This window comes from Ziziphus jujuba, chromosome 11, assembly GCF_031755915.1.
Source record: "Ziziphus jujuba cultivar Dongzao chromosome 11, ASM3175591v1".
Lineage (NCBI taxonomy): Eukaryota > Viridiplantae > Streptophyta > Magnoliopsida > Rosales > Rhamnaceae > Ziziphus > Ziziphus jujuba.
In genome coordinates, this window is record NC_083389.1 from 14,139,101 (window position 1) to 14,162,522 (window position 23,422).

A 23,422-nucleotide genomic window follows, 5' to 3' on the forward strand; every position below is an offset into this window, starting at 1 on the left:
TAGGTTATTAAATTAAATTATTATAACTCATCAGATAGATTGTCTTATTTTTTAAATTGAAAATTTGTGATTTTTATTGTTTTCGGAAAATAATTATTTTCAAAAATTAATATAAATAATAAATTAATAAAAAAATATATTTTTTAAATTATATTATTAATTATCAAAATATTTACAAATTTAATTTTTAAAAATTTATTTATTTATTTTTAAATTATATAAATATATATATATATATATAAAGATTTTGATGTGTAATGCCACAAATCATATATTATCCTATATTATCAATTTTTTTTTTTAATTATTCCAAATTCCTATATTCCAGGACTCCAAACTCAATCATTGGATTTATCTTTTTCATCTTAATTCATGTTATTTAACAAATATTTTTTATAAACATTTTAATGTTTATGGTGTTAACAGATAATATATTTATTCTTGTAAGTCGATTTTTCTTCCGTAACATATTTAGTAACATAGCTACTGCTTTTAATTTTTTAAAAAAATAATGATTTAGTCCCTATTTTCTTTTAAAAATATATTAAAGTCTATAATATATTTTTTTTTAAGAAAATAAAAACTTTAACACTTTATTGAGCTTTAAAATTTATTTTTAAATTTATTTTTAAATTATTATATTAAAAATATATTTTAAAATTTGTATAAATGATGATAATGCGAACTTTTTATTTTTCAAATTTATGAATTTTTTTTAATGGAGATTGTTATTCCGATCAAAAATAAACACAAGAAGAACATCTCTTTTATATATATATATATATATTATCTTTATATTATTTTTTATCTTTTCAATATATATATATATATTAAGAAAAAAAAAGGCTTTAATTCTACTTCAACATTAGGCAATTAATTTTCTTAATAATCGAGTTAATTTGATATTACATAATAATTATTTATTGAGATTGCTCAAAAAAATAATAATGATATATATTTCTTCTTCTTTTTTGAGAAAAATAATAATATATATTTCTTTAAAAATACTTTTTAATTTGTAATTTTCCTTGAATCATTATCCAATATAAGCTTCGTTGATTTCGTTCGCTACGTTCCTCAGTCTCAGCGGTCGGTCTTCTCTGCAAAAGAAACCCAAAAATGGCGTCGACCTCGGTATCTCCAATGGCGTCCCAAGCTCTTCTCCTCACAAACCCTAACCCAACCAAACCAATTCTTTTCCACTCTCACTCCCTCTCGCTCCCTCACAGTCCCAACCTCCATCTCAACCTCAAAACCTCCTCCTTCAATCTTCGCCCAAACGCCAAACCCAATAGAAACCCTAGGGGCGTCTTCACCGTCTCCGCATCTTCCACCACTGCCACCACCACCACCACCACGGCTCAGTCCCCTCTTACCGGCTCCACTCGTACCGTCACCACCATCCTCTCTCTAGCCTTGTTGGTCCTTCGCAAACTCCCTCACACCATTTTCAATTCCGTATCTCCGATTCTGGGACCCGCTGTTTGGAGCTCCGCTGGTCCATTGTTCTTCGCGGCCCTCCGTGACCGACCAAGCGGTTACCTGAACACGCCGCTGACGGTGGTAGCGGCTGGGCTTGCCAAGTGGCTCGACATTTACAGTGGGGTTTTGATGGTTAGGGTTTTGCTCAGTTGGTTCCCTAACATTCCGTGGGACCGCCAGCCTCTTTCGGCGATTCGCGACCTCTGCGATCCGTATCTGAACCTCTTCCGCAATATAATTCCGCCGATTTTCGATACCTTGGATGTTAGCCCGCTCTTGGCGTTCGCTGTGTTGGGGACTCTGGGTTCCATTCTCAATAGCAGTAGAGGAATGTATTGAATTGGAAAGATGCAAGGTTTCTGGGTTTGGCTAGTTGATAATTGGGTTGGATTCGTGCTTAAAGTAAGCAAAAGCAAATTACTAATATTGTGTTTTAGATTTTAATTTGTGGTTTTGGGTTTAGTTATGGTTGATGTAAGAGTAATACTACGATAGCTTGAAAATTCAGTGAGAGTATATAAATTTTGACAGTTCTTAAAATGAGATTTTTCTTTTTTTTATATGTATTTGTTATTGCATTTTTATTTCTTGGTTCCAAATTCGTTGTATTCCTGATTGTTTCTGTGATGACCTTTATGCATATCTTTCATTCAATTTAGGCAGTGTGATGACCTTTATGCATATCTTTCATTCAATTTAGGCAGTTAAAACATTTAATTTTGCTTACTTTCATTGAGTTTTATCATTTGTATTCATTAAGCAGTTTAATCATTTGCTTATATTGAGTACGGTGAATATTTTTATCAATTTCTATTCCATACGTTCTTTGAAATGATATTGCAGTCAGTTAATAGTGAAGTAAATTTCTGTGAGAGTTATGTACCTATTACTTGTTATTGTTGTAATGGACATTTAAGAGATAAAAGCTCATATACAACTTGAAGGTAAATGCTTCTTTTTTTCTTTTTTCTTTTTTTTTTTTGGAATATGGGCTGATACTTCTGAGACGTTGGGAAGATGTGGGAAGCTTTTGAACCTAGTGATTTTTCCAATACTCCCAATAATAGAAGAGTTGGGTTTATTTCTTGTGTTCTGCTTTTGTTGCAATAGTCTTTAGGTTGGCGTGTGTGACCTACACAAATTCTGGATTTTTTATGCATTGATTGTGCATACAGACAATCTTTACTTTCTTTGCCAATGTACTGCAACATCCCGAGTTAGCTCATTAGCTTTTTATCTTATTATTATGAACTACTGAAACTCAGAAAACAATCCTAGGGAGGAATATAAGCAACTCCAGGCTCCCAGGGAGTAGGATACATATGTTTGCTTCGGTTTACTGTCTTTAAGATTAAACAAACTATGCTTATTTACTGTTCCATTCGGACCACCCTTATTTATGGCTATTCTTGAAACGCAATCTTTGATTTAGATTTGGATTAAAGCTGGAAAGGTCCATTAAATACTACTGAGGGGGGAAAAAAAAAAGTGTATTGGCTTGTTGAAACTTTGTTTCTATGTTGTTCTTGTTTTTATTAATATTTTATTTGTTTTACGTTAATGTCAGAGAAAGTTATGTATAATTCTTTGAATTATCACTGGATTGTGTTTTGCTTCAGATTCTAGACCTTAGAATTTAGATCGTTTTCTTGCTTTCCTTTGCTGAAGGTTAAACATAGTATATTCCTCTTATACAGTCTTTGGTAGCAAAATCTTTAGGAGGATTCATAAAATCTAAACGGTATTCATTATTATGGTCCTAGTTTCTAGATCACATTGGAGCAAGTGGAGTATCACTTAGAGCAATATTTTTAATGACAAGAATAAATAATTGTTTGCATATTTTTGAATGTCAAAAATGTGATCATTTAATAGTTCCTAATCTTGAAGGGATGTTTTGGTTGTTAAGGAATATGATACATGCATTACATTTAGACTACAAATAGCAATATGAGCGGATGGTTCTCTAAAATTTTGGGAAGAATAGAGGTTGACAAATTCTTAGCCTACGGACAACAGGAATGCTGACCTTAATACATCTCATAGGTTTGATAATTATGGAATTTAATTTAAGCTTAATAAGATATTAAGATACATAATAAATGAAGAATGATAAGAGGCACCTTCTGAACTTTGGAAGTAGCACAGAATGTTTTTATCTGGTGAAGTTGAATTGTCATGCCAGTAATGGTCATGAAAACTTACAACTTTCAACTCTCTCAACCCTAGAAAAACAACTCTTGTGGAAAATTTCTAGAAATTCTGGATTCAGTTGACTTGTGTTCTACCTTTATGTAATTGACAGGTGAGTTGTAGAGTTGTACTATAGAAATACCATATTTTGCAGTCGACACTTCCTCAAATAATTAACTAGGATGAGGAAATTCAACACTATCCTTGTTGTGCAAGATTCAATAGGTGTAACAGTAATCAAATACTTGACAGGTAAAATTTCTTAAGCTTTGAGTTGGGTTGCTTTATTGTTTGTGGAAAACGAAGAATGCACAAGACAAGAAAGGGAGAAAGCAGTGACTGGTAGTTTGAGAGAGAGAATCTGATCATCTTAAGAAATATAGCAGTAGCTGGACGAGAAGTAAGAGACAAATAGCGAGGACATATAGTTTAGAAACAATCTTGGTGAAGCCTATGAAGAAGTGATCATAAAGAGTCATCTTGTTGTAGCTCTCCATCCAAGACCTGGTAACTAGCTTGACACTGTCACTGAATGCCTTTTCCAATGTATTGAAGAGATCATTTCATAGCATTGATGGTTATGTTGCAGAATAGGGAAGAAATTCTAGTGCTCCTGAAGTATATACCCCCAAGATACAAATATAAGCAACTTATTTCAAGCAATTAGTCCAACTAGGTGTGATGTTATATCTAATAATTTTGATAAGTAGGAGTTATTCAAAATTCATATGGTATCTACCATTTGATTGCTTTAATAAAAAGAAGAAGAAAAAAATACAAACAAGGAGTGGAATTTTATTACAAGTTTGAAGTGACATTATAATGAGATTTACATGACTTCATGTGAAGATAATATAGTAAAAGGACAATGGTAAAACTAAAAGTAAATATACTTTACCAAAAGTTAGGATCAATCCCTTTTTACTAAAATGTGGAGGTATCACTTTTTACTTGATCAAAAAGCCATTATGCATGATAACCCTTAACCGTGAATGAAGAGGCATCAATAGTAAAAGGATAAAATCAACATTTAAAAATGATATAAACTCTGTTTTATATGTATTAACTTTCAATAGAAATAAGGTTGCAAAAGAGGTAAAAGGAGAGCATGGAGGAAATTGGCATTTGGAGAAGAATCGCAGTAACAGTAATGGAATGATGTTTATAGCAGTTGTAGGGGCTGCAACTAAACGAAATAACAATCCTCACTTTTTTCCTTCTCCTTCGGGCACTTGTTCACCTCCACCCTCCCTTGTTCCTTCCCCTTCGGTTGATGGAATTATTGGTCTGCTTAGATTTAGTGTTTGTGCTGAGCTATGCTAGATAAAGGGCAGCAGAAAACTTGCATATCCTCAACATCTAAAAGTATGTCATAATGAGTGTGTAGTTGAATGTCATATGACACACTTTCCCCATTTTAATTCCATAACATGTTGCATAATGGTTTTCTTATATTTCGTGGGTGTCATTTAGTAAGGTTTTTTTTTTTTTTCTTTTATTATTATTATTTTTTTGTTTCAATTGATAGAACTATCCCAATTATAAAAATAATAATAATATTTCTTGGTACTTGGAAAACAACCTTCTTTATTTTCTGTATTATTACTTATTATTATTGTTTGTGAATGTAATCTCAAGAACCCAGCAAATGAAACTCAAAGAGAACATTATTGATTATCCAAGAGCATTTGAGCAAGAATAGCAATATTTCCTCGAGCGTATATAATGGTACAAACATGCAAGAGATTCTAAATTGACGAGGATGAAGAGGAGTTTGAATGGAAAAAAAAATTGACTGTTGCTGAAATTTGAGATCGAATTCTGTTGAACTGTGTTTGAGAGCCAAGAAGTCAGCCATGCCACATTGAAAGTTTCAAATACTCTTTTTCAATTGTATACTCGTCCATTAACAGACGCTATTCATGGAAAACAATAAAATAATTAAATTGGAATATTAAAATCGATTAAACTCGTAATCATTGTTGGAACTTGAAAGAGAGGTGGCAAAACCAGCAGGTTCCCGTATTGTTGTCCAAGCTTTTCAATTGTTATAAGGTATTTAGACTTTGTTTGAAGCTGCAAGCTAGCATAATTTTACAGTATGCATGACTAATTTAACTAAATTTACCAAAAAAATTTGCATGAGTATACTAAATAGACACAGGAATGATAGTTTAGAGAGAAAATTTGAGGAATTTTAGAGTTTACAGAACAAAATACAAAAGGAATTATAATTAAAGGGAGGTAAGCTGTAGCTGCTTCTTCTTCTTCTTCTTCTTCTTCTTCTTCTTCTTCTTCTTCTTCTTCCTTTTTGCAAATTGGGGGAGGGGGGATTTCACCCATATCCAAGGTTGAAGGTTTACTCTGTTGGTTAGTATGAAATTATAGAATAAAAAAATAGAAAATAACAGGTAAATTGAGTTCAAAGCCCGACCAATATGACGATATCGTTAATAGAATTTTATCACATTTCCAGTAAACTGCGACTGCAAATAAGGGTTTTTGATAAAATGCCTCCAAAATACAATGGACTCAGATATCTTGTTTATTGTATGCAGAATTTGCACTGCTTACGAACAATCTCAACTTAAAAAAAAAAAAATATATATATATATATATAGAGAGAGAGAGAATATATTTTATTTGAAAAAGAGAATATCAAATTATAAAATAACATGAAATTCTTATTGTATTTATCTATGTTTGAACAACTTTTATTTATAGAGTTTTAGTGTGTGTTTGGGGTTGTTTTAAACCCTTGCTTTTGATTTATAGGAGAATTTTTCATTAAATATAGTATTTAGTAAACCCATAAATTTTATATTCTTTAATTATCTACTTTTCCAGAAGTTATAATTTGAGAAGTAATCAAATGTAGTTCTTAGATTTTCCATTTAACATAATCAGAATTTTAAAATTAAAATTACTATTAGATACTTAAACTAATAATAAAATTCATTTTTACCCATTCATATATAGTAATAATATATAAATGAGAAGATAATTATTCATATCTATTTTGGTCAACATATACAATTAACATTGTTAAGTAGGGTTTTTATCAAATATTTAAATTCTAATTTTGTAACTTTTAAAAATCTAAAAATAATAGTTTATCAAACACTAATTAAATTGTCAAAAAAATTAATTGTTGCTTTAGTAGAGCTTTAACTGATTTTTTTCATAATCTACAGCAACCTTAAACTAAACCTTCTTCGAACACATCAAATACACCTTTCCATTTGAAATATAGTATAATACTCTTTCAAATGAATACAATTCTATCTAAAATTATATCTCTTCTAGAGTTATAATATTTTGTACAGAGATAAATCTTGTACAGATATATCTCTTCCTTAAAAAATATTTTTATCAAAACATAAATAAATAAATAAATTAAAAATAATTAGTGTCTATATATATATATATATATTTAAAAGTAATAAATTATTATTATTTATTGTAACAAATTATTATTATTTATTTTAAAAATATCTAATATATTTTTTTGTGATTTTACCACTTGTCTAAATTTATGAGTACAATGTAGTTTTTAGTTAAAATAATAATAATAAGCAGCCAGCATCATTTAATGGTATTTTGATTGGTATTTGTATGGCATGATTAGCCACCAAATCTTATTATTATTATTATTATTATTTTATTTTTTGGTGAATCGACCAAATCTTCTCTTGCCCATAAGATTAAGGCTATTTTAACAATGTTATGAAATGAGATATTAGCTAACCTTTTGCTTGTGTACTTCCCAACTATATATATATATATATATTGGTTGATAATTTACTTTTAATTATTTCAAATGAACAATTTGTTTGGAAATCCAAATTATAAAAATTATCGAATGAAAATTACAATAGGATTAATCAATTCCTCATTGAATCATTCCTCGGTATAGGTTATATGTGATAATTCACTTAAAATTAAATGTTTTGCACTTTTCAAAACAAAAATATACTGCGTACAAAACTATGCTTTAATTAGTAATGAAAGCTTCCATCAACTTCCTTCACCGATTTCCAACTGTTTGTAAATATATATATGAATATACAATAAGATTTTTAAAAGAATCAACATGTAATTTCATTCTATTTCCTCGCTATTTTAACTTGGAATTATATTTTCAAATTTAAATAGGTGACATAAATAAAATTATATAAGTATATCTAAAACAAAGGAGGGGGGGGGAAGGAAAATTTAAAATGAATCTGAAAATTTTCCATGGTTTACAAAATATGAAATTTAAAGTCAATCTCATTTTATTATGATAAGAACCCCTTTAAATACATCCATGCCGTCCGATCACATCGTGAAGTTATCATTGTCTTTCCAGATTATTTTCGAATAGAGTATGAGTTTGAATTTTTCATTTTAAGATTAAAAAATAACAATAATAATGATAAAAGAGTGGTTACGGTTTTAATATTCTATATTTACCACCCAGTAACATAAATATCCTCTCTGTCAAATTTCTTAATATTCTATATTTACCACCCAATGACATAAATAAACCTTCTGTCAAATTTTCTCCATCTTTTGGAGTTAATATGGATCATGAAGACCACGTGATAGCTTTTATTAGCTTTAAACGGTGAAGATTCCCAACGTCTAAAATGCAATTAATTAAGCACCACTAAATTGCAACCCCTCAGAGCCCAAGCCCAATAAACGGTGGGCCTCACGTGAAAATTCCTACCTGGACCAACCCCACAAAATCAATGCACAATTTATTCCTTTTTCCACAACGCATCTATTTCCATGCTAATATGATCTGACCTCATAAAACATTTTCTTTTCTCACTATCAAACTCTGTGAGAAACAAAAAAAAGGCGCATGGAAGCCTTATGGGATTTAGAAGACAAATGCAAGCTATCGACAAAACAAGCAATTGTCCTATTGATATGCGCCGCATTCGGTGTTGCCTTGCTTTGCACGGTAACCATGTTGCTGAGAAACAAGTCCAAAAGGAAGAAATTTCTTAGCCTTCAAGCAAACGATCAAGTTGACAAAGCCATAGGAAGGGAATGCTCAGATCAGGAGACGCCAACGTGCGGTTGGATATCGATAAAGCGGGCGTTGATGGGGTCCGTGCGGTGGAGTAAAGCGAGTAAATGGGAGGAAAGAAAGGGAGGGAGCTGGAGGGAGACACCACTTCCATTGCTTGAGAAAAGGGTGAGTAGTGAGTTTGATTTGAGGTGGCCAAGCCATAATTCGGATTCACCGGTATGGCAAAGACCAATACTTATGGGGGAGAAATGTGAGCTACCAAGGTTTAGTGGGCTTATTTTGTATGATGAAAGAGGACAACTTCGTTGTGATGCTGATCATAAGGAAACTCATCCATGCAAAATAACTACCAACGAGGTAATTAATTTATTATTATTATTATATTTTTAATATGCTTTGGTTGTTTATAATTTTATAATCGTTCACATGAAGGAAAGGAACTTTGTTGAATAATTAAGTTAAGTTTTGAATTAGGCAATTAGATCAACAGTCACACTTTTATTATATCCAAAAACATAATAAAAAATAAAGCAATTCACTTTTTATCACATAACAAATTGTCTGTGATTAGATGTGATTCAATCACAACATGTGACCGTAATTAAATGTTGTGTGTGGTCAGAGACTCAAGAGTATAATGATGTCACTAAATGTTATGTTTAGTCACTATCTCGGTGACTGCTTGTTGTATTGCAATGCAAGTCGTTTTTTAGATTAACGAGATAAATTCTGGTTAGAAAGTTACATTTTTGTATCATATGAATAATTAATAACCGAATCTTTTTCAAGATTCTGGAAACTTGATGCCAAATAAAAAGAGTCAAAAATTGGGATTTAGATTGTCTTTTACTTATTGCGTCCAAGTCAGGTTAAAAGAACAACAAGGGCCAGTCAAAAAGCTGGATTAAGATTGCCTTTTCATGCGTCCCGGTCAGGTCAATTTTTGTAAAACAATAAGGGCCTATGTTAATTTTCCCACGAAGCAAACGCGTTTGGAATATAATTTCAACATTCCTAATTCTATAGCAGCATTTATTGCATCTGTGCTTCCTAAAATATACAGTTTGACTTTATTTTATTTATTTATTTATTTTACTTCCATGCAGAAAGAAAATGGTGCTGCTGTTGTGAGAAAAACACTGAGAGATTTGCTGTAATATTTTTTTATTTTATTTTTTTTGTAGTAGGTGAATTTGGTTTGAGAAAAGAACACTTTTATAGTACCTTACACGGAGAATTGGGGGTTGTTTTACAGTAGAGGACTTGGTCCAGTTTTTCTTTTGAGTTAACAGCCCCAATATCTACACACAGCTGTAACATTTCACCGACCATGATATATAATAATACTGTACCTTTTAAAAGGATAGTAATTTAATCCCTATAATTGCCTAGTACTCCTGTTTGTTGCACCTAAAGCTAGGACACCCCCAACCCATCCACCTATAAATTTGAAAAATATCAAATTCACAAACCACCATCTTTTATTTTACCCACCAAAAAAAAAAAAAAAAAAAAAACTAAAACTACCCTCTTTTATTACGACAAAGATAAAACAGAACCTAATGCCTGGACCATACAAAATACAGATCATATTTTCAAGTACTGGAATTGTACAAGTTCTGGGGCTGGTCTCCAGTCATTATCAGAGTTATGGAAATTATGTGTCTGCGTTTTGTTTTTTTTTTTTTGTTTTTTTGTTTTTTTGTTTTTTTTTAATAATTATTATATATATATATATATATATTTGTTTTTTTATGGTGGGAAATGGGGTGTTCTTTGTGTACAATGTGAACATGCCTGGAGACACCCTCAAAGCCATAAGATAAATGTAGTTACAATTATTGAAATCTAATCATTTCATGAAACTTTTGGCACAACGACAATATTCAGGGTCACGGCAACCAAATGATTTTTAACACGCTAAACATATACTTTGAAATCATACAGAGTTTAAAGAAAGACTTTTTAACGTATTATGACCATATAAATCTAACTTTACAAATTGCATGTAATAATAACATGAAAAAAATAAAGGAAATTGTAAAATGAAAACCGTGGAACTTTACTTGTACAAATCAATGGCAAGCAGGCCCTAGTTTCCTATCCCTACTTGATCTGTCTCAGGGATTCCCAGCACTTACAAAAGCTGATAAAGCCATATCTAAGAGCTTTGCAAGCAAGAAGGTGAGAAAATTGCTGATCCTGATGATCTTCTCAACATTGACAATTATGGGTCTACACACTGAAAAGTAAATGTCCATCTGTTCATCGAAAGTTGGATCAAAGAATGTGTGCTTGTGCAAATGGAAAGAAAGTGAAGCACAATAGGGAAGCATGAAGGGGCTCAACACAATCTTTAGGTTTCAACTTGGAAATCTATACCATTATTACTGCGAGCCTTGAGACTAATGGGAACCAAATAACTTTGATTGAAATTGGAAAATGTAACCACATAGGAACTAGGAAAATGTAGATAGAACTCGGTTTACAATCACTGGTGTATGCATAGAAATCACTTCTTTGCATAGAGAGGAAGCACAGCAGCATAGCATTTATTTATTTGAATGCTCCGTGAAAGCTCAGAAACCGTACATGAGATGGAATAGAAGGTATTGTTTTTCTGTCATGTATAACAACGGAGAACTCCCCCACAACATTTAACCGAAAGAGCATAACAATTGGTTTGAAAACAATATGTGCCTTTTTACCTCTTCTTGATGCAAATAAATTTATGCATATGAAACTAACAAGGGTTCTCTGGAGTCCTCTTGAGATGAATTGTGATAGTAAAAGTACAACGCCAATTGTACAATCCCCAGAATCGTTCCTATACCATTTGGGACCTGAAATTGAGAAGCAGATATATAGTCGTAAGGAAAGTAAATAAATACATATAAGAAAGAAAGAACTCTGAAATTATAACCTCGAATTCTCTAAAAACAGGAAAACTGAAACTTTATGTGGTGAAGTTAGCTTACAAAGATGAAGGGATCGCTATTAAATAATCCATAAAGAAGGAAAGAGGTGCTCATGAGGAAGGTGGAAAGGGACAGATAAAATGGCATAAACTCAACGCTTCTTGTACGGATTACCAAATTCTGGAAAATAAATGAATAAATAATATCAAGGTAAAAAAAACAGAAATTGAAATTTAGACAATTTTATGATTAGGAAAAAAGAAAAAAAAAAAATGTACCATCAATACAGATATATAATGGAAATGCCTTTAATATACTCACAATTATAAACAATGGAGAAGCAAACATTGATATCAACGATGCACAACTTAGCAATCCAACAACCATCCGCCGCATAGAAAAATCAATTATTTGCAAGCTCCCACCTACTATGATTGCAAATAGGCCAAAAACTGCCAGCAGCAACACCAGCATTCTCACCTGCCAGCAACATTCAAAAGAAAAATTAATGAGAAACATTAACAGATTGCAGGAATCCATAGTAACAGGTGCAAGTATATTACATGAAATGTTAACCTTTTGTGACTTCTCAGCATATGATATGAAGAGGATTATGTAGACTAATTGAAAAACTGCACCCGCTGAATTGACCGTCAGAACCATTAGGTTATCTGGAGATATGATAGGCATTCCATACCACAAGCAAATCAAGCAGTTCAAGAGGGCATATATGTAAGGCAACCCTGAAAATTGCTCCGTTGAACGGTTTCTAAGTATTCTCCTAAATGTGTGTCTGAAAGTTTAAGACAAGAAGTTAGAGAAACTAGTAAGAGATGATTTACAATTCCTCCAATGTTCTGTTTTTTCAAGTTTAAATCTTTCCACAAAAATTAGTATATGAGAGGTGAAACTTACATAGGCGACACAAACAGCCCAATCGCAAAGATGTTCCCTGTGGAATAAGAACAAGAATCAGATATAATGGAATCTTGTAAAACAAATTTCTTATCACAATATGGAATCCGATATAATGAAGAATAATAGTAACATTTGAGTTTTGTTTTTGTTTGCCTTTCCCTCATTAACACCTGCATTTTCTTCTCTCATGTCATGAAGTAATCCAGTCAATTTTCCTTGCATTTTTACTACAAATTTCAACTCTACATCTTATGTTCAGATTGATTCTGACACCTACTAACAGAGTCTAATTGGCAGCAAACAGATTTGCTATCAATGCATTCTAAACAACACATATGAAAGCACTCTATCAAGCAGAGTATCATTCAAAATCCATTTCAAATACAGAAGAACTTTTCCTCTTATAAAGGTGCATAGAAAATTAAGATGGACCTAATTGCCAACATTTAAATGCTAAACCAGCTTTGCATAGTATTTAAATCAGAAAAAAAAAAAAAATGCTTTCAATAGCTGAACGCAATTTCAATGGTTGAACCTGTTGTCATCAACAAACAGAAACTGCTTTCTTCCTTTTGGAAGTCAAAGTCCATAAATTTGCTTCGCTAAAAACCTACTTATCAATTTCACGAAAATGGCGCAAGAAAATCTTCTATTCTGACATCACTCGGCTAAAAACCAACAATTTAAGCGTAAATTCCTTGTTCTCAAAAGATCAAAAATACAACAGAATGGCACTTTCTGAAATTAGTACATATATCCGGCAACCAGAAGGTCATGAACATTATATCAAGTTTCAAATGGCTTGCAAAATACAGAGAGTTTAAACATAAAACTCCAAAGGTAAAATTAAAACGTGCACTTCAAAAGCAATATAGGGGCTTTTGACACGATTGTTGAGTAATCAAAGAAGCTCCTTGTATCAAACAGTTTCATGCCAAAACGGAATTGCATGATTACTATTCAAGAAGAAAGAAAATGGGTTTCCTTTGTTTATGCAAGGAAAGCGAAGAAATGAAGCAGATAGAATAAGAATCAAATCCCAGAAACAAAAACATGGGTTTTCTTTTGTATGCACAATCAAATTCAGAAAAACAAGGAACACAGCCATGCATCACAACAAAAACACAAAAAGGAAATACACATAGAAAGGAAGTGTACCGGCGACTCCAGCTGCATTCTTCAAAAATATGTAGACAGAGTTTGAAACGAAAAGATTCATCAATTCCTTCTAAAAACAGAACCGCGCAGACCAATTAAAGAAAACCCAGCTCGTCAAAAAGAAAATCAAATCCTCTTGACTATGTTTTCACCACAACAAACACTCCACCAAAATCAGAAAATTCAAAATCAATGCTTTGTATCTCCAAAATCTTGTCTCTATCTCCAAAAAATTCTAAGCCTCTCTCTCTTTTCAACCGGAGCTTATGCTCACGCGGCTCCACTAGTTTTTATGAAGAAAAAAGAAATTTAAAAAAAAAAAGGTGCAAGGCCTTCAGGCTTTGCCGGCTTTTTCACAAGCCACTTGTTATTGGCATGGACTTGACAGGGGGTTTTTAAATGCTTAAAACAATGAAAAAATTGTGGCCTTTTTATTTTATTTTCAACTAAGCAATATATTTTATCTTTTAGTCCAATAACTATGCAATATTATATGAATGATTGTTTTCCGGACAAAAAATCATGAGCTGGCAGAAGGGTGCATTCGATTTCCGGTGGGTTTTGTGGACCCAAACATCCACATTGGACGACCATTATCACGCAAAAGCAGTTGACTATGTGTCATCAATGTGTCATTTAGATCTCTTGCTTATCAATCTCATCCACTTATCAAATTTTGGTATGTTGTTTATATTTACTTCACAAAATTAAATAGAAATTTAATATTCTATTTCTGTAGATCATTCAAAATGATAGGTATGTAAAAGTAAAACAGCTTTCTTTTCTTTTTTTCTTTTTTTCTTTTTTTTTTTCAATCCTTTTTTTTCTAGATTAAGATGAGAAAAATCAAAAATACTTGTTGGAATTGTTAAAATTGGATTTGAGAAAATTAAAAATAAAAAAGAGAAGTCAAATTGAATAAAGGAAAGTTAGAAATTTTGGAAGATAGGTGCTTGTTCCAAATATATGTTTGAATTTAGACCTTTTTTTTTTTTTTTTGGTGTTAGATTCTATATTTGAACCGACAAAAACCCAGCAAACTCACCCTTATCATTAATTAATTTATTCCCATTCTCATTATCACATTAAGTCCCTACCAAATACAACAGAACGATATCTTTGTCACCAAATAAGAAATATTTGTCCAAAATAAAAAGTTCCTTTTTAATCTAAAGCTTTTTGAAGTATATACTAGAATGTTGTATAAAACCACCGAAATATTTTTATATTGCCGTTTTAATCTAAAACTTTTTGAAGTATATACTAGAATGTTGTATAAAACCACCGAAATATTTTTATATTGCTTTCTCCAAATATATGTGTGTGTGTGTGTGTGTGTGTGTGTGTTTTATGTTAGGTATGTTTTTTACGATAACTTTTTCTACTCTGTTTTAAGTAATCTGTAGAAATATTTGCTAAACTATGATATTGTCTCAAATAATTAATAAAGTCAAAAATATTGTGAAGTTTATGCTTTTAGTTTAGTACTTTGAGTAATTTTTTTAATTATTAAATAAAATTAATTGAATTGATAAACCATTTACATATACGATTAAAAAATAATAAATATATAATTAGGATTGATAGATCTTAAATTCAAAATATCAACTAAATAGAGACAAAAAATTATTGAAATTGATTTAAAAAAAAAAAAAAAAGGTTCTTGTCCAATTCTCATGGCATATTAAAGGCAACACCGAGTTAAGTTTCGTGCATATTACCCAAAAAAAAAATTAAGTTTCACGCACTTCTTATTTTTTCCTTATTCAATTTCCTATTCTAATGCAATCAACTCTTAATTTAGATTTATTTACCAAAAGAAACCCCCCTAGTTTAGATTTTCAACAATCCAATCATGAAATAGATAATTCGAGTGTGGGAATGTCATGTTAACATGTCAAATCTGATACTGTTTACATTAATTAATGATTTCAAATAAAAATGTAATTAAAAAAATAATAATTTTCAATAATTAACACATTAATAAAATATTTAAAATAAAGTGTGAACCATATTCCTATTAAACTAACAGTTCGAATGGACATGATGTATAATAGAATTAATGGACATAATGTTAAAAAATTATACATTTTTTATTTTTTATTTTTTTATTTACACCTATCACTGTGCACACCATTCTATAAGCATGGATATTTACCATAATAAAACCGTATATAATCATTAATTCTATTATACTTTTGTGTCGTAGTTATGTTTTTGTTTATTTTCCTTTTTGTAATAGTTTTTTTTTTTTTTAACAAATTTTCCAACTGACAATTTTTTTTTTCTTCTTTTTTTTTTTTTTCCCCCCCGTAGACTAAGTGCCTAAGTCTTATCCAAATGGATATGTATAACTTATCCAGATATGCTTATATGTAGGATACATATCCTCCTTTTGTCCACGTTTTTAATTTTCAAAACGGCAAAAGCTAATCAGGTGATAAGGGCCCCAGCTAAGCAAATTATATGGAGAGGTGGGCCCAAAGAAAAGCTTGTCGTGATTCGTTGGTCATAAATATTATATAATTTTTGGAAAATTTCAGATCCACCACCTACTGAAAACGACAATGACCCTAAATTACCTGCCTTTTCTTCCGTCTCAAACAACAATTTCATCATCTTCTTCTCATCATTATTATCATTTTACCTTTTTTTTTTTTTTTTTGGGTATGAAAGGCAATTTGACCTTTCTTCTTTTTGCTATGATATCTTTTAATTCACGTCCTACAGAATAATAAGCAATGATCAGGCAAGTTTCAATAGCAAATTAAGCAATTAAGTTTCTTCCTTGGGGGGATTTAATATGCATAGTGCAGAAATCTGTATTTTGCTTTCTACTAAAGTTCAAGCAAATATATCAAAATATATTCATTCATGTGTTATCCTTTTGAAATCATATGCAAAAAAAAAAATAAAAAGCTTCAGCTTATGACTACATTAACTGTCTTGAAGGATCTAGTATTTATGTGGGAAAAAGAAAATTTGCTTATTTTCTTAAAGCAAAATGAGAAGAGTACTTAGTATAATTAATTATCTTATAATTAAAATGAAATTAGTGGCTTTTAATCTAAACATTAAGGGAAAAAAAATAATAAAGTAGGGTAAATAATCTGCTCACCCTTAAAAAAATGCTAATTATTTGAATACTTTTTGAACTTTTAATCCTAGAACAAAAAGTTCACATCCTTGATTTTATTTTCCGATCCTACACGTTCAAAAGTACTGTTTAACCATGCGTACTCAGAAATTTACATATTTATTTTAAACAAATTAACAAAGAGAAAATTAAAATAAAATAAAATAAAAAACCCTTTTCCTTTTCCTTGGTGAGTGAAAAAAAAAAGGAAACGTTATATATTATAGTCATTCATGAACTTACATAGATAGTTGAGGGTCTAATCAAATTCAAACTTTATGATAAGGACTTTGATTCGAATATATTTCTTTGAAGTAATTTGCAGAAAAACTCACATGGTGGAAAAATAAATTATAAATTTAGTCAAAGTCTACGGCGTGCAGCTAATATAGGAGGGATTAAATATATTTACGAATCAGTCAAAAACATACATGTAAATGTTACGTTATTGTGTATATATATATATATATATTCTTGATAGAACCATGTCAACATAAAAATGAACAAATATCACGATCTATAACATATGTGTACATGTTACGTTATTGTATATAGATATATACATATATATTCTTGATAGAACCATGTAAATATTAAAAAAAAAAAAAATGCTCTAGCCAAAAAAAAAAAAAAAAAAAAGTCAATATAAAAACGAACAAATATCACGATCTACAACAATTAATTAAATAGAAGACGGAAAATTTCATTTTATTGCTGTTAAAGATATGAAAATGGAAATAAACTACTAGTAATAAGGGTTAAACTCAAAATATGCGGTTGTCATGCTAAGGTACTAATTTATTTATTTATTTTTTTGTAAAAGTTCAAATTTATGGGAGATGGACTTATTTTAGACTCCAATAATTGATAAGTATTTATGCTTTACTTTTAATTTTAGAGAAATTACATTTAGACCCTCTCTAAGATATCATAATTACACTTTAGTAACACGGTTATTGGAATTCATCAATCACCTCCCTTTATGTTTGTAAATTACCAAAACAAACCCAACTGTTAATTTTCTTCCCTTAACTTCAACAGTCACAGGGTAAACTCATAATTACATATTATATTTTCTTTTTTAATAAAAACATAATTTCACATCATTCCTCTTCTCAGTTTTTATATGCTCTCCCTTACCTTCTTCACCGTCAAATCCCTTTCTTTCCCGATCTTCACTCTAAATTTTTTTATGTGATCTAATGATCATAAAAAATAAAATTTATTTTATTAAAATAAAATTAAGTATATATATTATTTATATATTTAGAGGCCGGTTATAATGAGGACCGATCTCATAGGAGCCATCAGGACAAAAAATATGCTGAAAATGGAGAGCCTTTGGATTTTAACATCTGTCATGAACAGCCCATATTCAAGCTTCCTCACGTGTGGATTTTTGCCCAAGCTACTTCCCGCTCGCACCTTTCTTGGATTCCTGCTCACACTAGCTTTTGCCAAAATTCCAAATCGTAGCAGCTTGCAGCAGCTCGCACTAGCTCACACCACCATTTCCAAAATTTCCTCTCCTCCTACCAACCTACATTCCTCTTCCAGCTTGCTTCCACCCTTTCCAACCCACCATTCCAGCCACTGTTCAGGCCATTTCAGAGAAGCGAAAGAGAAAATGTAGTCTGACTTGGCTTGAGAAAATAATCCACATTCTTTAGTATAAATAGAGGTTCCCTTAAAAGCAAGAATAAATTATCAACTTTGCATTTGAGATAACATGGCATACATGTTTCTTTCTTATATTCTATATGTTTGCTTACTGTAGAATTTATATATGAAATCCATATTGTGGCCATGTGACAGGATCCGCCCCAGGAACTCTCCCCAAGACCTTCCGGGTGATCCCGCCTAAGGAAGTCCCACTAGACAATCCCTAAAAAATACCCAATGGAACCTTACCTTAAAACGTAGATAATCAAACACCAGCATTAACGTTAATACCTCAATATATATATATATATATATAAATAAGTCCACAACCGACCTACTATACTATAGGCCATAACTACACATATGAGTACCATGGTCTCTACTGAGTCCCATAATTAAAATCAGAGCATTCTAAGAGTGTCAACAAAGTCTATAAGTACAAATAAGTAATAAATAAGTCCAGAAGATAACAATAGGTGAAGAAAAGATAAATACGGTTGCTGCAGTGGAAGGAAACAAACGATAAGCTATGCGCGAGGTAGACTGCTACTAGCTGCCTAAGCCTAGGGGAACGAATTTAAAACAATAAAACGTGAGATAAAGAATCTCAGTGAGTGGCATAGCATAATAGAAAAGTAATGGTTTATTTCTGAAAAATCTTTCTCTCAAGATCTCTCATTCCACTCGTTGAAAAGTTTCCCGTTTAAAAATTATTTCACAAAACCCAAACTTGTACCCCAATTAATATCATAAAAATCAATGCTCAAAAGTATGAATGAACGATTATTGTAATATTATGAAATGTTTCAAATCCAGATATAAACATTTGAGCATAAACTATAATAATTACAGTTCCACCAAATAAATATGAAAATACAGAAATCACCACAATATCTGTAAATCAACAATATATACAAACATATACAATCTACCATACGACATACCAATATACAAACCGTGGGATACACCCACCTCATGACCCTCAATATATGAACGGTGTCGTGGAAATAATAAATAACCGTCGGGACGTACCCAACCTCACAGTCCGTGGCAATAACAAACCGTTGGATGATACCAACCTCATGGCACCGTGGTAATAATAATAAACCGTCGGATAAACTCGATCTCACAGTCCGTGGTAATAATAGATAACCATTGGATGCAACCAACCTCACGGCACCGTCATAAACCCAGCGCGCGGTAATATAATATAATATAATACTGATCCAAGGTATTGGCATTACATGGTACATCGATTTAAAAATAACCAATACAGTATACATGAAACAATCTTGTAAGATTATATATATACTTTTCCAAACGATACTGTATCATAAATCATAATTTAACATTTAAACTTCCACCGCTTAATTAAATACTTCAAAATCTCAAAACATCATTTCATACGAAAATCAGAAATACCACAGTCAAATATATTCACCAATAACCAATTTTAAGCACATAAAATTATAAAATATTTGATCATACTTAAAATCATATGATTTTCAATCTGGTTTCTCAAACCAAATAGTTTCCAAAATGATTTAAAAACTCAATTTAATTACCAAGATATTTAAATACCACAAGTCCATTTATGGACCCATTAAAATTGAAAATCACTTAAAATATTATCAAAAGTCATATAAAATGATAACACATATATGTGAAAGCAAATATTTATATATGCATAAAACAACATTTCAATCAAATGATACATACATAAAATATTTAAACCACATATATATATTATACTATATGCCCAAAACATTTAAAAATAATATAACCACTCACAGTACTGTATATGCTCATGTCTGCTCCTTTACAGGATTTTCTCTAGGCTCAACGCGAGTGCCTGTATAATAAAATATTCTTCAGACTCCAAACAACTAAACCAGAGACACTTGTAAATCCAAATGTCTCAAAATAATTTACAGTACCATAAAATTGTATAAATTGGACACCGGGCAATCCAATTATACCGCATATCCTTAGGATCCGATACCCAAAATTGAAGATTTTCACCCGAAGCCTAATATTTCGAAATTAAACCCCTAATTAGGTCCTAATATTATCCAATTTCACTAATCTGACTTCAATTCTAACCAATTTAATCACAATCGTCCAAACACAGTCCCAATTTCTCCGAAAATTAGCCAAATAACCCCAAAAATAGGAAAATTATCAAACGACCTCCAAAATTCACAAATTATAAGTCAACGGAAAGCCCAAGAGACAAGAAGTTCACCAGTGGTCTTACCTTGGTCCGGTGACTCCTCCGGTGACCGGAAAAGTGATGTAAAGGTTCGGCGGAACTTGAACTTGAGAGATCTCTCAAATGGTGGGGATTTTGGGCAATCTAACCATGGAAATGGACTCAAGAGGGGTCGAAAATGGTGGGATAGAGGTATGGGTCGAGCTGGATTGGCCGGAAAACACAAGAAAAGAGGAGAGAGAACATTTCTAGCCGTCGGGCTTCTCCAGCCCGATCTGGGCGCGTCTGGCGACCAGTGGCCGTGAAATTTTGCAGCCGAGCTCGCCCCGCTCCTCTCTAGCCGGCACATGTATCAAGTTGGTGGTCGGAGATGGGTCAAACGGCGTAAACCTGGTTGGAGGTAAAAACGGTCAATTCGGGCCTATGGGTCTGGGGTGTTTTTCTCGGGTTTTGGAGAGGAAATGGATATTTTTGGGCTTTTCTTCCTGTTTGGCACACTTACCGAGGCTTATATAGAGCCTAAATCACTAATAGACAAAAACTGAAAACTAACTTGGACACTAATTTAAAACTTATGCTTAAAACTTCTCAGAACCATAACTTTTTATCCGTAACTCAGAATTTGGCGTGCCACCAGTCTGTGAACTCGTATCGACGAGATCTACACAATGGTACCTCAGTCAAACCAAAAATATTGGCTATTGAAAAATTCAACTTGAACCCATATATTCACTTGGTTAAACTTGGTCAAACTTAGTCAATTTGGTCAAACTTGTTTAATCATGTATTTTTTTTTTTTTAGGGTACGGGGTGTTACAACCTACCCCCCTTAAAGAAATTTCATCCACGAAATTCATAACTTAGTTTTGGAAGAGGTAAGGACACTGACTTCGCATTTGATCCTCTCGCTCCCAAGTCGCCTCCTCGACAATTTGGTTTCTCCAAAGAACCTTCACCAAAGCTATAGTCTTGTTGCAAAGCCTTTTCTCTTCCCTTCCTAAAATTTGCACTGGCTGCTCCTCATAAAACAAGTCATCCCTAAATTCAATCTTCTGTGTCTCCAACACATGTGATGGGTCTGAAATATACTTGCGGAGCATGGAATGTGAAAAACACGTGGACTCGAGAAAGCTCCTCCGACAAGTCAACCCTGTAAGCCACTGGACCTATCCTCTCTACTATCTCATACGGTCCAATGTAGCAAGGACTTAACTTTCCTCGTTGTCCAAAATGTACTACACCTTTCCAAGGAGAGAGCCTGAAGAATACTCGATCGCTAACCTCAAACTTGAGATCCTTCCTATGCACATCCGCATAGCTCTTTTGCCTATCTTGTGCTACTTTCAACTTGGCCCATATCATATTGACCTTATCCACTATCGCCTGAACAATCTCAGGGTCTAGAAGTTTCTTTTCATCCGTCTCATTCCAACATAATGGAGTCCGACATTGTCTCTCATACAACACCTCATAAGGTGACATCTTCAATGTTTGAGTGATAGCTATTGTTGTAGGTGAACTTTGCTAAAGGTAGATACTCATTCCAATTCCCCCCTAAACTGTAGCACACATGACCTCAACATGTCCTCTGAGGTCTAAATAGTCCTCTCAGATTGTCCATCAGTCTGAGGGTGAAAAGCGGTACTCAAATTTAACTTAACACCAAGTTCATTCATTAAGCTTCGCCAAAATCTCAAAGTGAATCATGGATCTTTGTTAGATATAATCAATATTGGCACTCCATATAAGCTCACTATATGATTCATAAAGAGTTCCGCTAACTTTTGAGGAGAAAACTTCTCACGAAAGGGTAGGAAATGTGCAGACTTAGTGAGTCGATCCATGATCACCCAAATACCGTCATGCCTCTGAACTGTGGGGGGGAAAAGCTTGAATACAAAATCCATTGTGATGCGCTTCCATTTCCATTCTAGGATGGATAAAGGCTGTAGAAATCTAAAAGGCTTTTATCTCTCTACTTTCACTTATTGGCAAATGAAACACTTGGATACATAATCAGCAACTTCTCTTTTCATCCCTGCCCACCAATAATGCTTTTTCAAGTTATGGTACATTTTGACGCTACCGAGGTGTATGGCATATGCAAAACTATGCGCTTCATCCAGTACTTGCCCTTTTCAGCTCTATGTTTGCAGAAACACAAAGCCTATAAGCAATCACCAATGTTCTATTGCCTCTGATAGTGAAATCTAACTTCCCCCTTGTTTAGCTTTCCTTCTTATACTCATTAAGTAAGGGACTTCAAATTGGATCTCAACAACACAATCCATAAGTATTGGTCGTAGTCAAAAACTAGTAAAAAGTCCTCATGAAGTATGCATGCACAAATTAACACCCAACCGTGCAACTCAAACATCAAGGAATTAGCGCAATCATAATCTTTGAGCAATCTATCCATCTCCTTTGCCTTAAGTTCAACTCCTTTTGAGTAAACAAATACTTAGTGCTCCTATGATCAGTAAGGGTCCGACAAGCAACTCTATACAAGTAGTGCCTCCAAGCTTGCAATATAAAAAAAATCATTGCAGCAAGCTCAAACTCATGAGTCGAATAATTCAGTTCGTGCTTCCTCCACTGTCTAGAAGTATAAGTAACAACTCATAACTTTCAAAAAAAAACTCCATCCATCAATTCAAAAAGAAAGTTTAGAACTTAAATATAATTTCCTCAAACCAAACACTAGTGTCACAAAGTTA

The 23,422-nt window shown here is 32.3% G+C and overlaps 3 protein-coding genes across 3 annotated transcripts; 2 read left to right on the top strand and 1 right to left on the bottom strand.

Annotated features, from left to right (window-relative positions):
• The first annotated feature begins 1,030 nt into the window (after positions 1-1,030).
• On the top strand, positions 1,031-2,042 carry LOC107432596 (ylmG homolog protein 1-2, chloroplastic). The gene has a single exon (XM_016043777.4). It carries the CDS (start codon positions 1,120-1,122, stop codon positions 1,819-1,821), a length of 702 nt encoding a protein of 233 aa, XP_015899263.2. The 5' UTR covers positions 1,031-1,119; the 3' UTR covers positions 1,822-2,042.
• A 6,453-nt stretch (positions 2,043-8,495) lies between these two features.
• On the top strand, positions 8,496-10,309 carry LOC107432602 (uncharacterized). Its single transcript, XM_016043785.4, has 2 exons — positions 8,496-9,058; positions 9,808-10,309. Exons 1-2 carry the CDS (start codon positions 8,528-8,530, stop codon positions 9,856-9,858), a joined length of 582 nt encoding a protein of 193 aa, XP_015899271.2. The 5' UTR covers positions 8,496-8,527; the 3' UTR covers positions 9,859-10,309.
• Positions 10,310-10,586: 277 nt separating this feature from the next.
• On the bottom strand, positions 10,587-14,129 carry LOC107428909 (bidirectional sugar transporter SWEET2). Its single transcript, XM_016039508.4, has 6 exons — positions 13,696-14,129; positions 12,535-12,571; positions 12,196-12,412; positions 11,941-12,099; positions 11,680-11,799; positions 10,587-11,544 (listed from the first exon to the last, which is right to left on the bottom strand). The coding sequence occupies exons 1-6, from the start codon at positions 13,754-13,756 to the stop codon at positions 11,431-11,433; spliced, it is 708 nt and encodes a 235-aa protein (XP_015894994.3). The 5' UTR covers positions 13,757-14,129; the 3' UTR covers positions 10,587-11,430.
• Positions 14,130-23,422: the final 9,293 nt, after the last annotated feature.